At 36.9% G+C, this 24,538-nt stretch overlaps 2 protein-coding genes across 3 annotated transcripts in view; one reads left to right on the top strand and one right to left on the bottom strand.

Moving 5' to 3' along the window:
• Positions 1 to 19,434, bottom strand: part of nr6a1a (nuclear receptor subfamily 6, group A, member 1a) — a 115,856-nt gene extending 96,422 nt beyond the window's left edge. For both annotated transcript variants that reach the window (XM_065247572.2, XM_065247571.2), the window contains exons 1-2: positions 19,228 to 19,434; positions 16,307 to 16,348 (exon numbers count right to left, since the gene is read on the bottom strand). In XM_065247572.2, coding sequence (XP_065103644.1) covers positions 16,307 to 16,348; positions 19,228 to 19,288 — 103 coding nt within the window. In that variant the 5' untranslated portion in view covers positions 19,289 to 19,434. The remainder of the gene's footprint in view (positions 1 to 16,306; positions 16,349 to 19,227) is intronic.
• An 819-nt stretch (positions 19,435 to 20,253) lies between these two features.
• retsatl (retinol saturase (all-trans-retinol 13,14-reductase) like) lies at positions 20,254 to 23,527 on the top strand. The gene is made up of 11 exons (XM_065247969.2): positions 20,254 to 20,469; positions 20,549 to 20,731; positions 21,104 to 21,345; positions 21,420 to 21,615; positions 21,964 to 22,158; positions 22,241 to 22,360; positions 22,431 to 22,569; positions 22,646 to 22,755; positions 22,847 to 23,010; positions 23,081 to 23,237; positions 23,308 to 23,527. The coding sequence occupies exons 1-11, from the start codon at positions 20,310 to 20,312 to the stop codon at positions 23,451 to 23,453; spliced, it is 1,812 nt and encodes a 603-aa protein (XP_065104041.1). The 5' UTR covers positions 20,254 to 20,309; the 3' UTR covers positions 23,454 to 23,527.
• Positions 23,528 to 24,538: the final 1,011 nt, after the last annotated feature.

Genomic DNA, 24,538 nt, shown 5'->3' on the forward strand with positions numbered 1-24,538 from the left:
CTGTGAAACAAAATCTGAAGAAAACAAAAAAATGTTGATGATGATTTCTGGTTCCCAGAATGCTTTGCATGAGGCTGATATTGTATAGTTTTATTCTGTAAAGATAAAGACTTGTTAATATTTAAATGTATTTAACTTTGAACAAACTCTTGCCAGTAAATAACATACATTTAAATCTACAGTAAATTACCGGCAACCCAGCTGCAATTTCTACAGAATTTTCTTTTACAGTGTACCGTTCCTGACAATGTTTTGTTTGTTACACAGATTTGAGTGAAGTAACAATATACCCAATCGCAAGTGAGCATATAAGGCAAATCATCTTTCGCGCATGCGCGTTTGGTTGAGCTTCAAAGGTTGTTAAAGGATGGAAGCGGGTACAGCGTAGACCTGTCACTGCTTCGTGACAAGCATTCGTTTCACATGCTTTCAGGTATTACCAATTAAAAAATCTAAGCACAAGAAGACAAGAAACAGATTTAATTACACGCTATTTTCAAAATTATGTGTGTGCGCACATCTGACGCGCATGGCCGTAATGCCGCATCTTAAGGCTTCAGTTTATGTTTTCTTGCATGTGTGAACTGACATATTTACTCAAAAAAGCTGTGATTTTCCTTGTAAGCCTACTCTGAATTTAGGATCCTGTACTCTTATGCTGTCAATTTCTAATGTTAATCAAACAACGGACAAAGAAAAAAGCATTCATAAGAAATTTCTACTGATCTACTAAACCCACTGATCTATATAAATGACTGAATTGAGCATAGAGTGCTATATATTTTCTATTATTAATTATTTATTTATTTATTCACAAAAATATCTAAAAATGATCACGTCACGACGACTTAAGAAAATAGATATAAAATGAAAATTGTTTTCTAAAACAAAAATATCAAAACATAGCAATTTTATAAATCTGTGGTAAAATGCGCATTTTGGTCATAATGCTATGTTTGTTCGGGCATCCCGAACAACTCCGACAGAGCAACACTGGCTCAACCAATGGAATTTGGGGCGGCACCTCCCATTTGTCTCACCAATGGCATATGGAGGGTGGGATAGGTTTAGAAAAATGGCTTGGAAACTGTTCGCAACTCCATCTGGTAGCGCTGGTGGTGCAGAAATTACACACTTGAGCTTTAGTGTTTATTACTGCTTGTACATGAAAAGAGAGAGAAAATCATAGAGTATAAGAAAACGGCAAAAAGACAGCAGACAGGCAGACGCGAAGATATAAAGTAATGACTACATTAGATGAATAGTGTTTTGAAGTGGCAAAGAAAGCAAGCTAACCTGCTCTTTTGAAGATACATTGGCATTATATCAGGCAACCTGTTTTCTAGATTCAGGCACGGTATTGAACCAGACGTGGATTGCTACCAATATTTCAATACCTGATTTCACTTAGATCGTATTAAATTAGACAGGGGCAGTTTTTAGACAATTTTTGTATTAATCTGTGTTGCCAAAAATAAGTTGAAAGCCTCAAAAATGCAGAATTTTTAATTCAAGCTAAACCCCACTCAGGCCATATCTGCCTAAATAAATGCTGAAGTACTGCGAATTCGGTCATTTTCATCACTCCTACACCTCTTGTAAAAGTGGAAGAGATGTGCCGGAGGTGTATTTTACCCTCTTCACACACAGCTAGCAGCGGGAGGCAGGAAGCGCAACCCGAAATGCATGCTGGACTCGCCGTCAGAACGGGGGTCGGAGCGTTTCCATTCGACACTTTACAAACCAGATGTTTCACGGCCTGGATTTGGTTATTAGAGCTGAGCAATAGGGCCAAATGTACTAGTGCACTTCGATTTGAAGCTGTAAGCGTGCGCTCTTCAGATGAATGAGCGAGGTCAGGATAGCGTGCTAATGTCTTTGAATTTTTAATAGGAGACTGAAGGACTCTGATAGTTTGCTCTTGAGGGCTCTCCGGGGCTTCACACACACATACGCGCACGCAGTCGGCCCATGTGTCGGCCATTGTTGGTGTGACTGTGAGCAGGTGTGTGGAAGGTGATAAGAGAGACGTGCTGTGGGGTTCACCAGGGGTGGGGAGTCTCAAACCCACACACGCGCAGACCACCAACCGTTAAACTGAAACCAGGTGCAGTTTCAGCGAAGAGCTATGCAAAGAACGCAACGTTGCTTTCATTCATTTACGTTGTATATTTTCTCAGTAAGTGGATCGAACCCATGGCCATTGTGCACTGCAAATGATTGCAGTTAACACATGTAAGGATACAGATATTTTCTTTCTAAGTGCCACGAAGCTGATGATGCCTCGTGTGCATCCAAAAGAACCGCTTGGACTTATTCTCTTTTTATTGTCATACCCTGCATGATATTCCAATCGGGGATTTTCAAAATCCCTCAACAAACTCAACCCTCTTGATTTTCATGCCAGAAGAGTGGAGGGGGTGAGACACGCAGAGAATGAAAGAGAGCGTATAGTGCGCTTAAAAGTCGCCAGAATTGGCTGTGTAGTTCGGAGGAGCAGTCAAATGGGAGCGTGCATTAATAATGCACGCCTGCCTCAAAGAGTTCACACACAGGAAACACAGAGAGTTCAGATCAGGGTAAAGAGAGCCGTACTGGAGAGAAAAAGAGAGAGAGAGAGAGAGAGACTGAGAGAGAGAGAGAGAGACTGAGAGAGAGAGAGAGAGGATCAGAGAAAGATTATATTTAAGAAGTACAAGTTAGGAAACACCATGGATTTTAACCATAGATCTCATGCCAAAAATGTTTTTGCTTAAGTCCTTAGATGTTTTTACATTTACCCTGGTTTACTACACAATTCTTGGTGTAATAATGAACAATTAATTATAATAACTAGAAAATGATATTAAAAGAATAGTTCTGTTAAATATATAAATACTCTTACAATTTACTCACATAAATTTTTTATATTAAAATGCAGTCATGTTATCTTCTTATATGGGGTACATTGCTTATAGAAGTAATTCAAAAATATTTTCACATATGATCTTTACATTATATTGGATGATTTTATTTAGAAAACAGTGAATCACACAAATGACTTTAGCTGGGTTTCACATATCTTCTAAAGCAAAATGAAACATTTGTAAGAGAAATATGATTCATACTTATTTAAACGCCTGTTGAAAGATATGTCACATACAGATGCATACAGTATAAATCATACAGATGTGGAAGCATGAGCATGTGGATAACTTTGAATCTCTTGGTTCTTGCATGTCGTTTGACGAAACACGCATGTGGTTTACAATTCAGTTTGGTTACCCAACATATACCTAACAGCTATCTAGCAATGGTTTAAATTCAAATTTCATAATTGAATCTAAAATATACGGAAGTTGGTTGAATGAAAATGCACTTTAATTCTATTCCAAATACAACAAAAATGCTCCAATACTTTAACTTGCAGCTAAGGTTGTGAAGCTTTGGAATTTTGGAAATGGAGACTTAAGGAATTAAGATTTTTTTTGTGTGTGTGTGTAATTTTTACAAACTCCATCACATACAAACATTAGCGTCCTTGACTTCATCCCTGTGCCAGATTTCACCATATATTCCGGTGTAATTTCCATCTAAAGTTTCCAAAATTCCCAGAATTTTGCAACCCTATAAGCCACTGATGGACTAAAAAAACCCTTACATCAGGAGATTTTACTTCACTGTTATACTCCAGATCTTGGTGCTTGATCCAAAACGCACCTGGTGCCTTCTACGGGTCTACACATAAAGAGCCATTGTCCTACATGGTCGTCTGGTCCCTTGGTGAACATTCAACGCTGTCGGTGAGTTTTAAACTTCTGTAGCAAACCATCGACCGTTGACTGTACCCTGAGGGTCGCCAAAAACAACGTAAACGGAGCGAATCCTGAGCCGCTTCTGGAAAGAGCATGACGGGTAATATTAGCCCGCTAATGACTGCAATAAACATTCATTGCTGTCGGTGGGTTTAAAATGGACACAACTCACTGATCAATGAATGCAAACTGCGGTACAAGAACCCCAGTCGAACGCCCGGAGGAGCTGTCCGTCTAACGACAGGATTTCAGGGAAGTGCTCGGACAATAGAGTCCCATGCGTGGACTGCAGTGCATGAGCGATGATCGATGTGAGCGGTTTATCAGGTAATGTAATTGCACCATCCACTTTGTGTCAAAAAAATCTTGCTATATAAGATATGATACTTCTATGCTTCTTTAGTATTTGTATACATTTATGACAATGTAAGAGCTGAAGTTTAAACTAATCCTTAATAGTGAGTATTGCATGCCGTTTGTATTATGAACATAAATTATGCTACAAACTGTGTCTCTTGGATTTGTTTTTCCAACTTATCTTTTTAATTTTTATCTGGCATAGGATAAAACAGGTTAAAGTATAGTTTTATTAAACAAGGAATTCGAGCTTTATCTTGTTTGGTCCTGCTCTTCTGCACCGATGAAAAAAACATCTACTTTGATTGATTTGATTGATTTAAATTCAAATTTAAAATGGAGAATCAACTTTTGAATTTAAAAGTGGGTGAGGGGGCACAATTGGGAATTTGTGAAGTGGGGGGGCATGTCTCATCGTTCCCAGTGGACCATATCAGGGATGGGATCTTTGCCAACTACGTAGCAATCACCCAAATTGCCACTGCACAGGGGCGGTAAGTTTTGCACAGCAAGCACAATGTGCATCCTCCACAAAATGTGAAAAAGTTTATTTCAGATTTGTATTCTCCTAAGATTCTCTCCAAGAGGACTGACATGAAATCCTTTAAAGAATCGAACCTGCAGAACTATTTTTTCATTTTTTGCAGAGACAGAAAAGCAGCACTCTCTCATGGCAATTCATACGTATTTTACGAGAATTCATATTAATTCATACAACCACATTTGTACATTCTGTACGATTTGCCTTTGCCCCTTTGACGTTGGGGTTAGGGGTGGGTTTTCGTTATTGTTTTTTATGATAATCGTCAGTGATGCGCGGGTCAATGTATAAACAACCCGTACCCGACCAGCTTTTTCAACTAAACCGCCTGCAAATTCGACTGCAAAAAAATACACGCTTTCTGGACAGCAAAAGTAGTAATTGTTTATATAGTTAATTGGCATCTTTATTTTAAACAAACTGACCGACCGCGACCTGAATATTATTAAAAATATTTTTGGATGACTCGTAACCGCAGGTAACTGTTGGTGACCGCAGGCACCCACTCATTTTGGATCAACCCGCGCATCATTGATAATCGTACGTTTTACAAAGTAGCCAACTCGTAAAATATGTACGAATTCTCATGAGATCAATCTGGAAAGGCCAGTGAGAAGAGCAGATGTTGCGAGCCAAATTCAAACTTTTTTGCCTGCATGAGCAACCCAGTTAAAAGCGTCACAGCATGTGCGCTTACCACTACAACCAAACCCAAAAAACACTGAAAGTTTATATAACAAAGCTCACCATAGGACTGTAATTAAACAGCATTTTTCCGGTCCTCGGATAGCCGAGGTGGGTTGTGCTTTGGCTGACCTCTGGCTCTGACCTTTCAGCTTATTCGTACTAAAAGTGATCTGTCTAAAGCAGATCATAAAACCCCACAAATACATAAACAAACGACAGACACCACTGAGAAGCTAAGGGACACCTTTTCAACACTCCTTTTTTCAACGTTGACCTTCTTACACAAGCGAAAGGAGAAACAATCTGCACACTCCTTTTTTATAAAACCCTGTTTCCCCTTTTTCAGCAGGAAGTGCGATAGAATCATCTGGAAACAATCCCAGCGTAATTGCCCCGCTTAGTTTGCTTTACGTGCTGGGAAATTTTTAACACATTGACATTTTCCAGTCAGCCTAAACCAAGCTTTCATTTTTATTTTTTCCTTCTCCCCAGTCTCGCTTGTTCTTTTCTGTATTTGTCTTTTACAGTGGAAAGTGTCTGAGGTGAGCGGGGGACACGACTGGGTTCGTGTCTCTCTGCCGCCCATATGGAGATTTTACTAGGGTGACCAGACCAAGCTGGCGCTCTGTTGCGAGTCTGAGAGGAGACCTGACTCACTGGCCTATAATAGCATTAAAGCCCATAGAATGCAAACAAACAAAGTCTGAAGAGAATTTACCGACCACAGTCCTCGCCTCTTATTGCTCGGATTTCGTTTTTTCAACCTTAAATTAGCCCTTTGGTGCAGAGTGCAATGCACACTTGCTTGGAAGATTTCAACCCAGACTAGGGCAACAAGATGTGCAATATGCATATAACAATAGTTTGCAATAACTGAATGATATGAATGATAGCACAAAGTGGAGTTTTCCATTGTACATGTAATGCAGTTTATCATTTAAACTGCAGAAATAAAATGTTTCACTAGAAATGTGCACAAGTTACTTTAATTTTAATATATGCATATTTGCATGCAACCTTTTGCTTTAATAACAGCATGCACTTGAGCTGGTATAGGTTCTGCATTTAACATTACATGAAGGCTTAAAATATCAAAATTAAAGGAACTCAATGTGTGGCTTTTGCACTTGTTAAAGTACACTTATACATAGAAATATTCTAATTTAAGGTTTCATTTAGCTATAATACAGTAAGTGAAAAATCTAAATGAATAAATGCTTCTGATTAGTCGATTTATCGATTATGAAAATAATTGTTCAAATATAATTTGCTTTATATAAGGCTTTTGTTTTCAATAACATTTGTATGATATGGGCTACATAATGCGAAGGGAAAATGTTGGGATGGGTCTGTCACATAAATGAGTGACTAATGCTGGTTACATGCCTTTATACCGCTCACCACACAGGCTGATGTTACAGTAAGTGACAGCGGGAACAGTGTGACCCATTTCTGTTTGACCTGGAAGCAATCCTGCAGCCTGATCCCAGCAAACATCAAGCAAAATGTGCTTGAAGCATAAAAGAAAACACTGCATCAAATCGCCAAAACAGGATTGGAGGAAACAAAGTGGAGTCCGCAAGACATTTTCCGTTGTACATGTAATGCAGTTTATCATTTAAACAGCAGAAATAAAAAGTTTCACTAAAAATGTGCATAAATTACTGAATTGTGGTATTTGCATGTCCGAATTTTGCTTTAATGACAGCATGCACTTGGGCTGGTATACGGTTCTGGATTTAACATAATGATCTGTGTTTCAGTACCCTGCAAGAATGTCCCATTATAAATCGTATATACTTCAATGAATAAGAGAAAATTGGACTTAAGCAAGAAAAAGACTCTTAACTGTGTATTTACCTTGTTTCTGTGCTTTTTGCAAAGTTTAATTTAAAGGGATTATTTACTTTAGTTTACTCACCCTCATGTCGTTTGAACCCCCATTGTCTTTCTTTGTTCTTCAGAAACCAAACACAGATTTTTTTTATGTTGTTTTGGGTTTTCTGGTTACTAGACTGTAAAAAAGTTGATTCAACAGAACTCTTTCCTGTCTATTGACGAGTTAACTCATCAATTAAACAAAAACGCTTCCCTGCCAATGACGAGTTTTTCTGGCAATCCGTATTTCTGCTATTATGCACCAGGTGGCGCTTTACCCTACTTATAAAACCTGGATATATTCCCTTAGGACAAACAGTAAGAACTCTGTGTATGTTTTGATCATCGCTCTCGAATCTGATCTCTATCTAAAGCCCTTACAAATAGCACTTATCTCAGCCTTTTGCTCAAAATTTTTGAAGAAACCTACTCATATTTAAGAGGTGATAAAAAAATGGAACAAATAAAGAAAATTTTTTGGAAGGCATTAAACACTGTAAGAAAAAAGGTACAGAACTGTACCTTTTTTGTCGCTGTAGTGGTACCCAAAAGGTACCGTTTTGTACCTTTACAGGTATATAAACATAATACAACGTTGTACCTTTTGGGGTACATTACTGTTCCTTAAGGATCTATTTTGTACCTTTAAAGGTACAGTTAACTGTTTTGTACCTTTAAAATTTAACTGGTACAAAATTGTTCCTTAAGGTACACAATAGGTCCTTAGGGTATAATTTGTTCCCATAAGGTACAACATTTCAATGTGTTTTATACCCATAAAAGTACAAAAAGGTACCCCAGTGACAGAAAAAGGAACAACTTTGTACCTTTTATCCTGACAGTGAACTTGTAAAAATCTTAAAAATCATAAATCTGGCAACTTTTTTTAAAAACACTGGTGGGGAAGGTGTTAAAAAGTAAGTTTCCTGGTTGCCTTCAAATTTTGAGTTAATTCAACTGAAAATATTAGTTGACAAAACTATTTAAACTTTTTTTTAGTTAACTAACATTTCTTAGTTGAATTAACTTTTTTGAATTTTAAGGCGACCAGATAACTTACTATTTTTAAGTTGAACCAACAAATCTTTTTTACAGTGTATATGAGTAGATGGCTCTTCAAGCTTCAAAAGTTTTAAATAAATAACTCCACGCAACTCATATTGTATATTTGAATTGTCCTTAAGGCATGCAAAAGAGTTAACTAAAATATAATACATTATTTGACTTGTGCCTTTCTTTCAGTGCACATTCTCTGTGTCTGAACTGTTGTTTAGGCAGATTTAGGACATTTACTTGAGTACTACTCAAAAAACAGCAATATATACAAGAAAGCAGAGGAGTAATGTCTTCAAGAAACTTGAATATATGACACAAGTCAAGTGGAGTTATTTATTTAACACCTTTGGATTTATTTAAAGCTTAAATGGTTTTCTGGTTAATATGGGAGTGGATGGTGACTGCCTCAGTCACTATGCACTCCCATAGAAACCAAAAATAACATTTTAAAAAATGCATCTGCGTTTAGGTTGAACAGAACAATGAAAGATATGGGAGGTTAATTTTTTTAGGTGAACTATCCATTTAATTCCTAGAATTGAATTCCTCTTGACTTTTTGAACCTACTGTATGTACACATAACACTTAAAGTCACGGGACTTTAATTAAAGGGAGCTTGCACAATGTCATAGAGACTTGTGAAACAGTAAAACAGTAACCGCCTATAGCAATGACCCAGGCAACAGGCTAGAAACACACAGAAAACCTTAGCGACTCCATAATAACACCCCAACAACCATGTTTAACACCCAAATTAAAGGCTGCAACTTTTGTTTGCTAATTTTGGCTTTCATCAGAGCTCACTAAACCTAACTTTGCTGCACTTATAATATTACATTATTTATTATTCATATCATTATTTTATCAAAAAACTTTTTGTACTCTGACACATCTGGGCCAACATTTAAAAATGGTTTTAAAAGAAAGTTAAATGGAAAAAAGAAAGCAACAGTGAGTGAGCGAGCGAGAGAGAGAGTGAGAGAGAGAGAGAGGTATGTGTTTGGCTCTGTTATGTGAGGACAGCATAGAAGCATGTGTTGGAATGAAGCCAAATGTCTGCATCTGGGTGCCGAGTTCACTGAGGGCACATGACAAGCAAAAGCCCTTTATATTCAGCCCTCTGCTCTCTGTCGCCCCCTGTGGTCATCTTCATGAACTGCATCTAACCTCACATGACATTAATTTGGTGGCTTTAGAGTTTATGCTTTAAACAATCATTATAAATATGCATACTCTTTGATCCAAGTCTACTATATTTGTTATTAACTTTTCCTTGCAACTACATGTGTGTGCACTTTAAAGAAAAAATATAAAGTTTGTAACTTATAAAAAATACAAAGCAGAAACAAAGTGTTTGCGTGTGTTCCATTGCATGCACAGGTCACAAAACACAACACTTGCGCCAGACACAACAACCAGACACAGAGTGTTGCGACCCTAGGCACAAATCCAAACAAAAACATTTGATGCCTCCCCGGCTTTAACACAACACCCAGCGTGCTGACTGGCCCCCTTTCCCTCTAATCCCATTGGTTACACCAGCCACACACACCGGCGATTGGACGGGGAGCTAGAGTATCCATGGAAACCAGAGGGATGGATAAGGAAGTTGACAGGTTGCTCAGATTAAGGCCAATACTTTTCTTTTGTTTGGGGTTTAGGCCCTACACAACTCTATTAGCACTGAAACTAATGCTGAACTCATCCCACAAACACACACAAACACACACACACACAGTCATAGTGACAATTTACTTTACAGACAGATCTGGATTAGACATTTTGCAGAATTAAAGGTTCTGGAGAATGCATTGAAATAATATATTTTCTGATATCTACATAGAAGGTCTGTGGCTTTATTAAGGGCAAAAATTATCCAAAGATGGTTTTACATGTCCATTTACAACCCTAGGATTTGCCCTTAGAATGAAATGGTCTATTATTACCTTATTGGTAAGGTCATGAATAATAATGTTGAGCTCTTCTCTGATTGGCTGTGTCTCAGGGCGGCTCATTTCAGTAACTCGGTGTGTGTGTGCAAACAGACCTTATACTTGAGCCCGTATCAGATGAAAATACAAATTTTGAGGAATAATCAATTCATGTTAAAGTTAATGAACATGTCTGAGTGGTAAGTTTGTGTTTTTTCGTATGGACCTGCAAAACATAACTGTAATGTCAATTGTAGAACTTCAGCGTAAACATAAGCCTTAGGGCTGTCGCGCTAACCGCATTACCCCGCTACTGACAAGCCCAACCGCATGGAAAAAAAGCAACCGCAACAACCGCGCCTTCACGTTAAATTCATGAAACTATATGCCGCCTTGTTTTTCACGTCATACAGTACACGTATAAAGCCAAATAGATTTTCAAGAGTTAAGAGAATAGGCCAGTTTTTTTCTTAAATTTCAATTAAAAATGTAATACTTCATATTTCGTTAATTCAAACAGTGAATGTGTGGAAAAAGTAAAACTGAGATGACAGAATAACTGTGGCGTCGTCTGCCTCTAGATGCAGTTTTAAAGATTAAAAGTACTTTAATATAACTGATCAAGCCAAACGCAAAAATATAACTGGTTGCTTACCAGCATTTAAACCTCATAAAAAAGACCTTTATAGGTTTTTTCTTTGTGCATCTGCAGCGTCCGCTCCGTGGATGCAGCCAATATAACGCCGCGGTTGCTTTTGTAAATTGACTGCACACTTGACTTTCATCTAGACATTTAGATAAACAAGTTTTTCATCAACAGTATCTGCGTGAAACATTATAAACATTGATGATCATCTGCCGACTCGACTGTTTCATCACATCCTCTATACACGGAGAGTCTGCTTTATTAACGGCTTTTCCTTCGCTCCCGCGTGAGCTAAACGTTTCCGCTTTTTATTTTTTTACTCGCATATATTTCTACATATTTTCGACAAAGGAAGACACAGGATATAATGTAAGTTATTAAAGATAGCATTTAAGTTTGTTCTGAAATGATGACAAATCTGTGAGACAAAAAATTACCTCTCCAGCTTAATTTAGCCAAAATAATGATACATTCGTTTTCATACTTTATATATAAACCTTAATTTATCTACTAATATCATATTAAAATCCCCTAAATTATTATGCATTGCCTTCTGTATTGCATTCGTTTTGTACATTTACAGGTGCACAAATACTGGCTAATTTTAATTTCTTTAAGACACTGCTGTGTTCTGTTTTGACCGATGCTCTGTTAATTTGCGCTTAACAAGCCTAAATGATGTTCTTCAATTTATTTTTGTTTTCTCAAAAATATATTTAGCTGTAGTATAGCTTGTGTTAATATTTTTTTCATATGGGGAAATACATGTAGCCTACCCTTCTTCTACATTAGTTGACCTCATTCTGGATTTAAAAAATAATTGTATTTTAGTAAAGGAAGGCGGTAAAATCGCATACCGCGCTGGTGAGCCACGCAAAATCACCGCAAGGGAAATTCCTTCACCACGACAGCCCTAATAAGCATATAGCATTAACAAGCATATAGCGCTAACTCTGCAGTCAAAACTGCACCTTTATAGACCCCTTCAAGGTTTGTAAACATTGAATGACTATCGGGTGCGCGCGCAGCATGGGGTCAAACTGTTCATACTATCCTGGCTTTATAATTTAATCTAACAGGGCTGAAAAATGATGACTTACCTCAAATGAAGTGAGCACTACAATCACAAGCCTCTTTGATATTTGTATTGTTCCAGTCTGCACGTTAATAGCTTGCAGCCGCAGATGTTGTATTTTTTTGTTTTTGAGATTCTGCATGAATCGCGAAAACTTAACGGAAGACCTGGCGCGATTTTCAGAGCCCACGACGTAAGTAGGCATTTATACGATACCGAATAACACGCAACTCAATCTGCTGTAATTACTTTTCTGACCCCGACATGCGCAGTGGGAACCGCCTGTGACGTGAACCGTGAAGGGGTCTATACGGCACCTTTAAGGGGGATGAGCAGTGTTGCAAAACATCACTTTTCAGATTTACAAGTAAATGTATCGCTGGAATAGAAACATAAAGCTGCAAACACACGACTTAACTGGTTATTAAACAAAAGCTATTATGAAACTCAAAACCATGTAAATATTCCAAAAAATTCCTTTTCTCAATTTTGTGACAAACCATTAAAGGGACATTCCACTTTTTTTGAAATATGCTCATTTTCCAGCTCCCCTAGAGTTAAACATTTGATTCTTACCGTTTTGGAATCCATTCAGCTGATCTCTGGGTCTGGCGCTAGCACTTTTAGCATAGCTTAGCATAATTCATTGAATCTGATTAGACCATTAGCGTCATGCTAAAAAATTAACCAAAGAGTTTTGACATTTTCCCATTTAAAACTTGAATCTTCTGTAGTTACATCGTGTAATAAGGCAGACAGAAAATTTTAAGTTGTGATTTTCTAGGCAGATATGGCGAGGAACTATACTCTCATTCTGAAATAATAATCAAGGACTTTGCTGATATAACATGGCTGCAGCAGGCGTAGTGATATTACGCACTGCCGAAAATAGTCCCCTTGGTTACTTTCAATAGCAGGGGACTATTTTCAGGCAGTGTGTAATATCACTACGCCTGCTGCAGCCATGTCACAGCAGCAAAGTCCTTGATTATTACGCCAGAATGAGAGTATTGTTCCATCGTTTAATTTTCTGTTGGTCTTAGTACATGATGTAACTACAGAAGAGTCAAGTTTTAAATAGGAAAAATATTGAAACTCTTTGGTAATTTTTTTAGCGTGATGCTAATGGTCTAATCAGATTCAATGGATTGTGCTAAGCTATGCTAAAAGTTACACGGATCTCCAGACACGGAGATCAGCTGAATGGATTCCAAAATGATAAGATTCAAATCTTTAACTGTTAAGGGGAGCTAGAAAATGAACCTATTTTCAAATAAGTGGAATGTCCCTTTAAGGTAAACTGGGCAAACGGATAGTTGTGTGTACATTTTAAATAGACTCTTATATATATGAAATACATTTACATTTATGCATTTGGCAGATGCTTTAATCAAAAGTGCATTCAAATTATACTTTTTTAGTATGTCAGTATATTCCATGGGACTTGAAATCACTATCTTTTGTGCTGCTATTGCAATGCTCTCAATTGAACTTTAGGAACACCTAACTTAGATACAGGAGTGGGTGATTAGCGATTATTTACATTACTGGATTGAATTTCGAGGTACGTTCATTAAATAGATTTGATGAATGCATATATGCCTGGTGAAATGCATTGAACAACAATTTCCTGTAGTTGGAATGAAACAGCATAGTGCTAGCAACACCAAGGTCAATGGTTTGATTTCCATGGATTGAATATTAGTCACACGTGCAGCCTAAATCTACACTGTAAAGATGAATAGTTGCACTTAAATGTTTAGAAAGTTTAATCAACTTAAATGTACAATTTATTGCAATTTTCTAGACTAATAAGGAGTTGCTACAAATTATAAAAAATTAAGTTAAGAATTATAGCTTTATTTTTTCATATCAAGACAGTTAAAATTAATTGTAAATTCAAGGTCAACAGTAAGGCTGGAAACCTTTACTAGGCTACGTCCCTAAACTCAACTTAACCAGCATCACATTTTAATCTAAATACATAGCAGTACATTTTGAAAATGATTGGTCAAGAAGAGGGCCAATGTACATGAAGCATTTAAAAAGGTCAAAACAAAACAAAGTTTCGCAGTTTGGGATGAACATTACCTACTTTTGTAGGGACTGAAAAGAAAGAGGGGCAATATTACAATAAGAAAGTCAAGGAGCCATAACAGTAAATGACCTATGAAACAGAGACAGCACTAGAAACAGTTCACACTGAGGACATCTGCTGACCAAAGACACTAAATGCAAACTTGAAACAACTGTAATAACAAAATGCTTTGGAAGTAACTCCTATATGCAAGATCAAATTCCATTGTACATTTTATTACACTGTATAATATAATATAATGTGTTTAATATAATAATACAATCTGTTTAATTTATATTTATATTGCTGTCTATGACACCGGACATGGACATCAATTGCACACAGACAGGACATCTAGTAACTAAAGTGGTTCAAAATTCAATTCAGTGTTATGAATATCTTGTTTAATCGAGAAAACATCCGAATACCATGCCACCCAATTTTTTAAAATCCAGTTATTTTCCTAATTGTTGGAGCTTGAGAACGTTGTTTGGACTTATAAAAACCTTGACTTCCACAAATAGCATAAGGCCAGCCAATAAGTTTGTTTGCCATTTTTGAGCCAATGTACATTAACCAGTTTTATAGAGACCAAAAATGAATAGAAGATACAAATTTAAAATAGCCATTAAAATAAATAGCATAGCAACTAATTGCTTGCAGAATAAAATTTTTTGTTTACATCATATAGAGTGTGTGTGTGTGTGTGTGTGTGTGTGTGTGTGTGTGTGTGTGTGTGTGTGTGTGTGTGTGTGTGTGTGTGTGTGTGTGTGTGTGTGTGTGTGTGTGTGTGTGTGTGTGTGTGTGTGTGTGTGTGTGTGTGTGTGTGTGTGTGTGTGTGTGTGTGTGTGTGTGTGTGTACCTGGTAATTATCACGTTGTGGGGACCAATTGTCCCCACAAAGATAGGAATACCAGTGTTTTTGTGACCTTGTGGGGACATTTTGATGTCCCCATGAGGAAACAAGCTTATAAATCAAACAAGATGATGTTTATTGAAAATCTAGGGTACAAGAAAGTTTTTTGTGATGGTTGGGGTTAGGGAATGGGGCAGGTAAGGGGAATAGAATATACAGTTTGTATGGTATAAAATGTATTACGTCTATGGAATGTCCCCACAAAACATGGAAACCAGAATGTGTGTGTGTGTGTGTGTGTGTGTGTGTGTGTATAATAATTATATATAAATACACACACATGCATGTATATATTAAGTATTCATATTTACATATAATATAAATTATATATAAATATAAAAATGTATATACAAATGTAAATATTTCTTAAATTTATATATTAAAAATTATTATATATGATGTTAACAAAAACTTTTATTCTGCAAACAAGTAGTTATTATGCAGCCCTAGATTAAAAAGACATTCAAGGAGATACAAGTGCCCATGTTAAAAAGTTGATTCACAAAATGTTTCAGAATACAGCTTTAAAATAAAAGTGGAGATAGTGGATTATAAAAAATGTATACACACGTGGAGCATCCACAGAACAAACATGCCCACCCCACACCCCCAATTTACAGCCCTGTCGTGCTATAGCTCATAAATCAATTCCAGGTGTCAGTAACAATAAATGCCTTTCTCTAAAACACTGGTTTAACAGGTCCCCCATGCCTCTTCTCCCTGATCAGAGGTTTACATGTGGCAGTCATGCTAAGGTCAGCAATGGTTGAACTAAAAACGACCCCAGATGCCACCTGGCACTACAGATACAGACAGTAAAAACTGAAGGAGGAGAAAAAGAGAGCGAGAGACCAACAGAGTCTAAACAGCATCACAATGCAAAAAAAAACTAAAAAGGTAAAAAATGAACTTGAGCTGAACCTGGTCCTAAACATCCATAAAGGACCACGATAAAAAGGCACCAGAAGCAGAAGGGATGCACATATTTGGCCCACGCAAAGTTAGTCAGCTTATAATAAATCAATTTTCAAGTTTTTCTAATTGTGTCTTGATGTAAACATAACATTGTTTTGGACATGAGTTGCACTACAGATTGTTGCACTACGCAGCCCCCTAGTGGACATTTAATGTTGATACACTATAACCTGAACAAAGCATAAAATGACAACTGGACTTGAACAAATTGTGAGTGCATCAAACCATTAAGCAGAGCCATCATTTAAAAAAAAAAAAAAAACAAGCATAGCAAAAGTTAATTTACTTATAAAATAAGAATCAACTACGCTGATCTAATTTGAACATCTAATAAGCTGATCTACTTCTTTGTATGAAATAAAATTGGACTTACCTATTACATGATCCTCTGCATCTAAAGGCTCACCACAGAAACCTGCAGAGATGAGAAAAACTTAATATTTAGCTCTGTACACGATTTTGCTTTGCATACAGTTGCATCATTAATGTGAGAAATATAATGTACCTATATGGGTGATATTATTTTATTACAGACCCCTTTGGTGTCCAAACGTAAGTCATATTTTTTGCTTTTTTTGGTTATATTTTTAATTATTTAAAAAAAAATTCTCGTTGTCATGGACCACATGACATTACAGGACATAAATAGGTCTAGGCGACATTGAGCAAAATTCATATCTTGTATACCAATATTTATATAGGGATAAATGTCAATATACGATAGATATCCTGGTATATTCTACAAACTAAAGCCTCATGTGAGATGTCATGATCACGTTTATTTAACACTGTATGATGAAAATAAAATTCAAAAGACACAAGTTTTCTCCCTGCTTGAAAATATACAGGTGCTAACTTAAAAGCTGGTTGGAAAGCTTACATCTATCCTCCTTGCAAAGGAGGGTCATATCACACCACACCAATATAGATGGCATTGTCTCATCCTTTATCCTTTAAATACCGATATATGACCAAAACTCGGTATACAGCCCTGCCCTAGCCATGAAACACAATATCTTTGCCAAAACTCTGTTAACAAAGTAGAATAACATTGTTGACAGTATGTAGCAGAACTGACCGTAATACACAGAGAAACACACAAATAAATGACCGTCAACATTGTTACTTTTTTTTAACAGATTTTGACAGAATTGAAACAGACAACGATTTGTAGCTATAAACAAATAAATAAATTTATTTATTTATTAAATTATAATTTGTTATATTGTTATGGTCTGTAACATCTTGTAATCCATTTCAATGCATACTGAAATATAAAATCATTCAAGATATAACCATTTGAAAAAAGCTTGAAAAAAATTATGACTTTGGACACCAAATGTACCTGGAATTATATAATCACACGCCTACTCTTTCATACACTAAACCACACACATACATTTGGTTTGAAATATTCTTTCAGATGTAAAAAAAAAAAAAATTAAGAAAGACCATTCGTACTGTAAACTATATCTAAATATCAATCCCATTTCAACTCTGACACCTCTCAAAATGTCAAAAGGCAAATGACCTTGGGCATTAATAGAAGCATTTTTAAATGTCCCATGGCAGTGGCTTTCAAAAGCATCAACTTTTTTCAGTCCTTCAGGCAGCCCACTGAGATCAAACAACTGAATTTTATTGCTCTAATCTCCCCTATCTAGGTCAATTATAGCAAGGTGTAAAATGTGGCAGAGCTCATACTCACACTCTTAAGTTGACGGGTTAAAACACTGATTTCATTTAGATAAACATGTTGGGAGGAAACTTAAAAGCAAAACAAATATTTACAGTGGAAGTGAATTTTTTAGAAACATATGGCAACCTGTACTGTCAACTTCAGTCACTTCACATGCTATCAGTATCTGAATCTCTTGGCCATGTAAAATTGGGAGGGATGAAATAAAATAAGAATGCTGCTTACTGAAGTTGCTGAAGGCCCAAATATACAAATATTTGTTTGAATGGCATTTACATTACATGGCAAATCATAACCAACTGAGCCACAGAACACTATTAAATGTTATAAGACTAATTCACCTTCCATGGTGGATATATTTTTAAATTATTATTTATTTTTTTATATTACATAAAATTGCTTTATTCATGTTCACAGCCTTAATATAATATGCAGTAACATACAAAAACACTTTATTATTTTGAATCATTATCTAGCTAGTCAGAATTGACTGAACTGCATGAATCAAATCACAGAGCAATTCCATTCAAATCTCAACCTTACCATGAATAAATAAAGTATTAAAGGGATAGTTTACCCAAAAATGAAGATTCTGTCATCATTTTCTCATCCTTATGTTGTTCTAAACCTGTATGAGTTTTTTTTTTTGGTGAACACAAAAGAAGATATTTTGATAAATGATGGTAGCACACTGGTGACAGTACCCATTGAATTTCATCATTTTTGTTTTTCCTACTATGGAAGTCAGTGTTTACAATCAGCTGTGTGCTTACCATCATTTATTAAAATATATTTTTTGTTTTATCGAGAAAAAAAAGTAATTCATACACGAATGTGCACACAATTTTTTTATTAAATAATTGTTTGTTGTTTTTTAGAAGCCATTCCTTCTCCATTTGTTGAGTATTACTGATTCTGGTTTTGCATTTTCATTCACAGAATTCATACCAAGTATGTTTTCCCCAAAAAACTGTCCTTTTTGTCACATGCATAACACATGTATATTTCCCTCATCTAAAACAGAATGCATAAACTGATATTTTTGTGACGGACTCAATTATTAGGTTTATGTTAGCTTAAAAAGATTGTTCGATATATTGGTAATTTGGCTAATCAAAACTCAGTTTTAGGCTTAATTGTGTGTCAAAGATAAGAAGGGTGTTCAGATAAAGCAGAACCAGGTTGTGACCACAAATTCCTGATGTCCTAAAAATGTTCTGGATGGGGGTGGTGTTAACGTTTCCCCAAGTTCAAAAGTTCACCTTTTACGAGCTCTTTAAGACCAGTGACCCGTGCACAAATAAAAACTTTTCTGTTGTTGACTCATTTCTTTCTCACATTAATTTTTCCTCTCAAATAAATCGTGAAAAAAGAAGAACAGAAAAACAATCCCCCCCTACTGTAATGGTGGCATCATAACATGGCAAATTCTTTGCTTACATCACGATAATTTATCGGATTATTGTGAAATAACGGTAAATACAAAAGTTAAGTTACCTATAAATGTTACTAAACTGAATGAAAATGTCACAACAATCTGAGTGTGATATGAGTGACTGAATTATGTGACACACGTGAAATGACACATATCTCACCATTGCCTGTCGTCCCAACTTGTGTCTTGGATAAGTGAATCCCGTGCGTCTTTTCCACCATGTCTCTGGTTTTTCTTTATGCAGCTTGCAGTTTTTCGTATATGCCGTTCATGCCACATGCAAAACGAACAGTTTCAGTGTTTACAGGAGCATACTTTTATCATTTCTGATGTTGCGATCAGAAGCTCAGTCGCACAAGCGTGCAGCTGCATCGCCAATAAGTGTGGGCGTGGCCATTTGCGCTCCCAACATTCCGCTGCCAATCAAAACCATCCGAGAATGACGTAACAGAAATGTATGATTTCTTGGTTTTGTGGCAGGTTAGGAGAGTAGGGGGGTTAGGACACAAAAAGTGTTTTCTGTAGAGAACAATATAAATAGTAGTTAGCAGCTGTTTTATAATGTATTATAAAGTTTATTTAAAACTAGCAATAAGTCTGCCTTAGCATTTTTATTTTCCTCATGTTGATGTTTGATTATTTTGCTTTTGAACGATTTTATAAGGCTAAATATTATTTTCTGAGTGCAGTTTAAACATCCCAGTATTATTTATTCTCTTCCTCCATTACCTCACTTCCTAATAACGGACTTACTGTTTTTCTCTATTTACTTTTCTCATTATCTCTTACTCTATTTACCTTTCTCTTTACCTCTACATTTCTTAATAAAAAATAGTAACAAACCCCAGTGCACTTTATGTATTGCTGTTGCTATAATTGCTTCTATTGTTTACCTCACTTGTAAGTCGCTTTTGGACAATAGCAAAATATAAATGTAAATTTAAAGTTAATTTAAAATCGTAGGAAGCGCTGCGCATCGAAGTATCGCGATAGCCACCGATTCCAATGCGCTCTCGCGATATGTAGATGTCATATGCCGATCGGTCTGCGCAGCGCCTCGTTAAATCGAACCCACGTTTTTGATCTAATGAGCCGTACGTTGACCCGATAGAGGCGCTAAATAATGCTAATTAAATATGCACAGGAAGTATCCAATCAAGTCGTGAATAAAAACACCTGGAAGTTTTTTCCTCAACGCTCTCGACTGAACTCGGTGTTGGAGGTGTCTGGCTTTCTGTCGCAATGAGGTGGCTGTTAATCTTCCTAGAATGGTTTGTGGATTGGGCGCGTGGGACATATTGGTATCTAGTAGGTAAGAGAAGTTCACTATGCAAAAGCAGTCAAAGCTCTTCTGGCCCTCAAGATGTTAGCCAAACAATAAAGGATGCTGTATTGAGACAAGGTAAAAGTAACTTGCTGTTGCTTATTTGATCAATGTCTCTTATACTACAGCAGTATACTGAATGTGTGTTGTATGACAGAGTTTAGCCGGGAAGCCATACCAGCCAACCTGGATGTCATTGTCATTGGTAGTGGTCTTGGTGGGTTAACAGCTGCAGCTTTACTGGCCAAGCTGGGAAAACGGGTTTTGGTCTTGGAGCAAATGGATCAGGCTGGAGGATTGTGTCAGTCTTTTAAAGAAAAGGGCTTTGATTTTGATATGGGTATGCATGCTGTGCTTTCCACTTGTAGTTAATTTATTATCTTAAAGGGATAGTTTACCTAAAAATTTAAATTAATTTTTATTTGTTATGAACCTGTGTACATTTTTCTTCTCCACATGAAAAGACATTTTGCAGAATGTTTGTAAGCAAACCGATCAGAGGCCCCATTGACTTGCACAGTAGGAGAAAATACTAGAGTCAATGGGGCCTCTAAGTTTATTTACAAACATTCCTCAAAATATCTTTGTTAATCCGAACAAAAATGAATACAGGTTTGTAACAAAATTTTTGTTTTTGGGTGAACTATCCTTTTAAGGTGTAAAGAGATGTTGCTTTAGTAGTGTTTCTATAACTATCTAATGTTACCCCCAGCATTTCACGGCCTGGGGCAGGTCCATGAGAACAGCCTACTGAAAGTAACATTTGACCAAATCACCGATGGCCAGTTGAAGTTTGCCGAACTTGAACCTCATGTGGATACAGTCGTCATTGGAAAAGGGCAAGAGGCCAAGAAGTACACCATTTATTCTGGCAAACGAAACATGGAGGCTCATCTAAAAAAGCAGTTTCCTAATGATGCAAAGGCTGTTGAGGAGCTCTTCAAAATTACCAAGGTTGTTTGTCACCATATCTTCTGGTTTAATTTCCATGCACATTTACCTAAGTCTTTTTGTCTTTTTTTTTTTAGATTTGCACCAAGAAAATCCATATGTTGTGTATGCTGAAGGTATTCCCTCTATGGTTTGCTCGGGTTATACTGGCGACTGGGATAGTTGACTGGATCTCTCCGATCTTCAAGTATGCAAGATCCAGCACTGCAGATGTGCTTAGTTCCCTGACCGCTAACAAGGATCTCCAAACTGTTTTTTGCCACTTCTTCTATGGTGAGATATACCCTTTCACCTAATGCATTCAGTCTCCCCAGGTCCTGTTTGGTATTATTTGAGACTAGTTAGCACTGGAGCTATTATAGTTTTGTTTTAATTTAATATCTGCTCTTAAGTTAAACTTTAAATAAGCATTTGTTCTTTTTGCTATAGAAATTAGATTAAAATTAACTAGTTTCTTCAGCTTATTTCCAAGGCTACACTTTCTGATCTAAAATTGTTTAATTGGTTTAGTTAACCATAAAATATCCCTGGTTGACACTTGCTGCTGCTAGTGATGTGGTTTTAAACATGGTTTTGGTTTCTGTGGTGTAGAAGTAACTTCTCTCCTGTGTGCCTATATAGGTTGTTCTCCTAAAAACGCCAGCTGTGTGATCAATGCTGTACTCTTCCATCACTTCAAGCGTGGTGCATTTTATCCTAAAGGGGGGCCTAATGAGATCCCTTACCACATTATTAAGCTCATTCAAAGGCATGGTGGCCAAGTGATGGTTCGAGCACCTGTCTCTGACATACTTGTGAAAAAGGGAGCTGCTTGTGGTGGGTGATGTAACACTGCAATTTAAGTCACCAAAAACTTTGACTGGCTTATTTTATAATGACAAGTTTCTCGTTTTGTTAGGTGTGACTGTGAGCAGAGGTGATTGGGAGGTTTCCATTAATGCCCCTGTCGTAATTTCAAACGCTGGTGTATTTAATACATTCCAGAAGCTGCTTCCTCCAGAGATCCAGGCTCAGCCAGGTAATTTTTTTGCTCTTTAATTTTCCTGTTGCTGTTATTAAAGTATTGAGAGTTTGCGTCTTTCATGCAGAAATAATGGAGTGCCTACAACATCTAAAACCAGGCAAAGGATTCTTTCAGGTGTTTGCAGGCTTTAATGGTACACAAGAAGAGCTTGGCATCACATCCACCAACTTCCGTCTCTTTAAGAACAATGACATCGATGCCATGTAAAAAGTTACTTCGTCATAAATGGCTACTATGTACATTTCAGTGTCTTTGTTTTAAATTTACCTCTGTTTCTAGGGCTGATGAGTACTTTAACTCTTCCCAAGAGGCAGCACCTGATAACATCCCAATGATGTACATCTCCTTCCCCTCTGCTAAAGACCCCAACGCAAAGGATCGTTTTCCAGGTAAGCTGTTTTGGGTTATGGACGGTGCATGCGTTGTGGATCACTGTACCTTTTTATAATCCATTTAAATGGAACTGGTTTTGCTTTTAAGGTCAGACATGTATGGTCATTCATACCATTGTGAAATATGAGTGGTTTGAACAGTGGAAGGACCTTCCTGCGGAAGGCCAGAAGGCCTATGAAGACTACAAAATGAGATTTGCCAATAACCTCTTTGACTGGGCCTGTGAACACTTCCCCAAACTGAGAGAGAAGGTATGGATATTAACATTTTCCGTGTGTTCGTCAGATTTAAGTTGGGTTTTTAGCAATTGTTTCGGTTTAGATGGCAGTGCTCCATGCCGTCAGCCCGATCAACATGCATGGACTAGGAGCCCCACGTGGAGCCATGCTGTCAGCGGACCATGATTTGGAGCGAGACCAGCCTTTGAACATTGCCAAGACTAGGAGCTCTACACCAGTCAAAAACCTCTACCTGTCTGGTAAGTTTTATATAAGTGTATGCAACTTGGAACAATGACTCTTATTTTGTTTATTTTTACTTTATTACAGGACAAGATGTGTTTTCAAATGGTTACGCTGGTGCCGTTCATGGAGGGATTATCTGCGCTTCTACTGTTCTTGGTCACTTGCTTTACATAGATCTTATGCTCCACAAAAGAAAGCTGAAAGAGAAGGCTTCAAAAAAGCTGGATTGAACCTTGTTTGCTACCCCATGATGAAAATGTAGTGCATAGTTACATTTGTCAAGCAAATAAATCTTTCAAAGGCATCTCTTGCAAATGGCTGTTTATTTACACAACCTACATGACATGATGCTGCTCTTATTTGTGCTAATGTCCTTTATTTCCCCTTTAGTAAATATAAAATTAACACATTTTTGTTAAAATTTGGAACTTGAGGTAGACCTACTACTGTGCTTTGAGACGTGAGGGTGTTGAAATAACCAGAATCTGGGATTGTAAATTTATTTTAAATGTAATCTTTATTTACATTAGTTACAAAGTAAACACTATATACACAAAATTAAATAGGTTTTAATATTAATAGGTGCCAGTTTAAAGCATTCTCAGTGTTTGGTCAGTCTGTATTTAATGGCTGCTTTGGGATGATCAGTCTCTTAAAAAGTGGTTGCTGATGGTGTTGAAGTGACCTCCACTAAATCCTCTGGAATGATTTGTGGTAGTCTTCCCAGGTATGAATGGGGATTGTGGTGCTGATTGTAGTAATCTGGTGAAATGGTCCCAATTGTACATGACACAGGATCTAGAAAATGTCCAGGTGCTCTGGGGTGGGCAGGAGGAATTGGACGATGATTGGTGGAGTAATAGTTGCACATTGATGTCCGGTAGGCTATTTTGTATCCACCGAAGCTGTGTGTAGAGATTCCCTTTGTTTCTGGGCCCAGTCCACCAAGTGGTGCAGAACAGACTGAATCTGAAATGAAGCATCCATGTGTTATTTATGGAAGAAGTGTTGATACAAATCATTTCAGAATGCATAAACTAAGTTTGCTGTCACACAAATGCATGTTACACTAAATTATGTAATGGCAATGTTTTACCTAATGTGGTTCTCAAATTGTGGTTGTGGTAAAGATACGAGCGCTCCCTCTAGTGATGTGCAGTGGAATCACTCATTTAAATTCATAGGGACTGTTTACTCAATTAAAATTGTAATTTATTCATGATTTTGCAAACATGCACTTTCTGATGAAAACGCATGTTCTGAGGATAGTTTGTTACCAAACCAATCCGAAGCCCCATTGACTACCATAATTTTT

Source organism: Paramisgurnus dabryanus, chromosome 11, assembly GCF_030506205.2.
Source record: "Paramisgurnus dabryanus chromosome 11, PD_genome_1.1, whole genome shotgun sequence".
NCBI lineage: Eukaryota > Metazoa > Chordata > Actinopteri > Cypriniformes > Cobitidae > Paramisgurnus > Paramisgurnus dabryanus.

Excerpts from the sequence above, each read along its gene's own strand:
- retsatl (XM_065247969.2), top strand. The coding sequence starts at position 20,310 with ATGAGGTGGCTGTTAATCTTCCTAGAATGGTTTGTGGATTGGGCGCGT. Across the intron at positions 20,732-21,103 it reads GGGCTTTGATTTTGATATGG|CATTTCACGGCCTGGGGCAG; the intron begins GTATGCATGCTG and ends TGTTACCCCCAG. Across the intron at positions 21,346-21,419 it reads AGCTCTTCAAAATTACCAAG|ATTTGCACCAAGAAAATCCA; the intron begins GTTGTTTGTCAC and ends TTTTTTTTTTAG.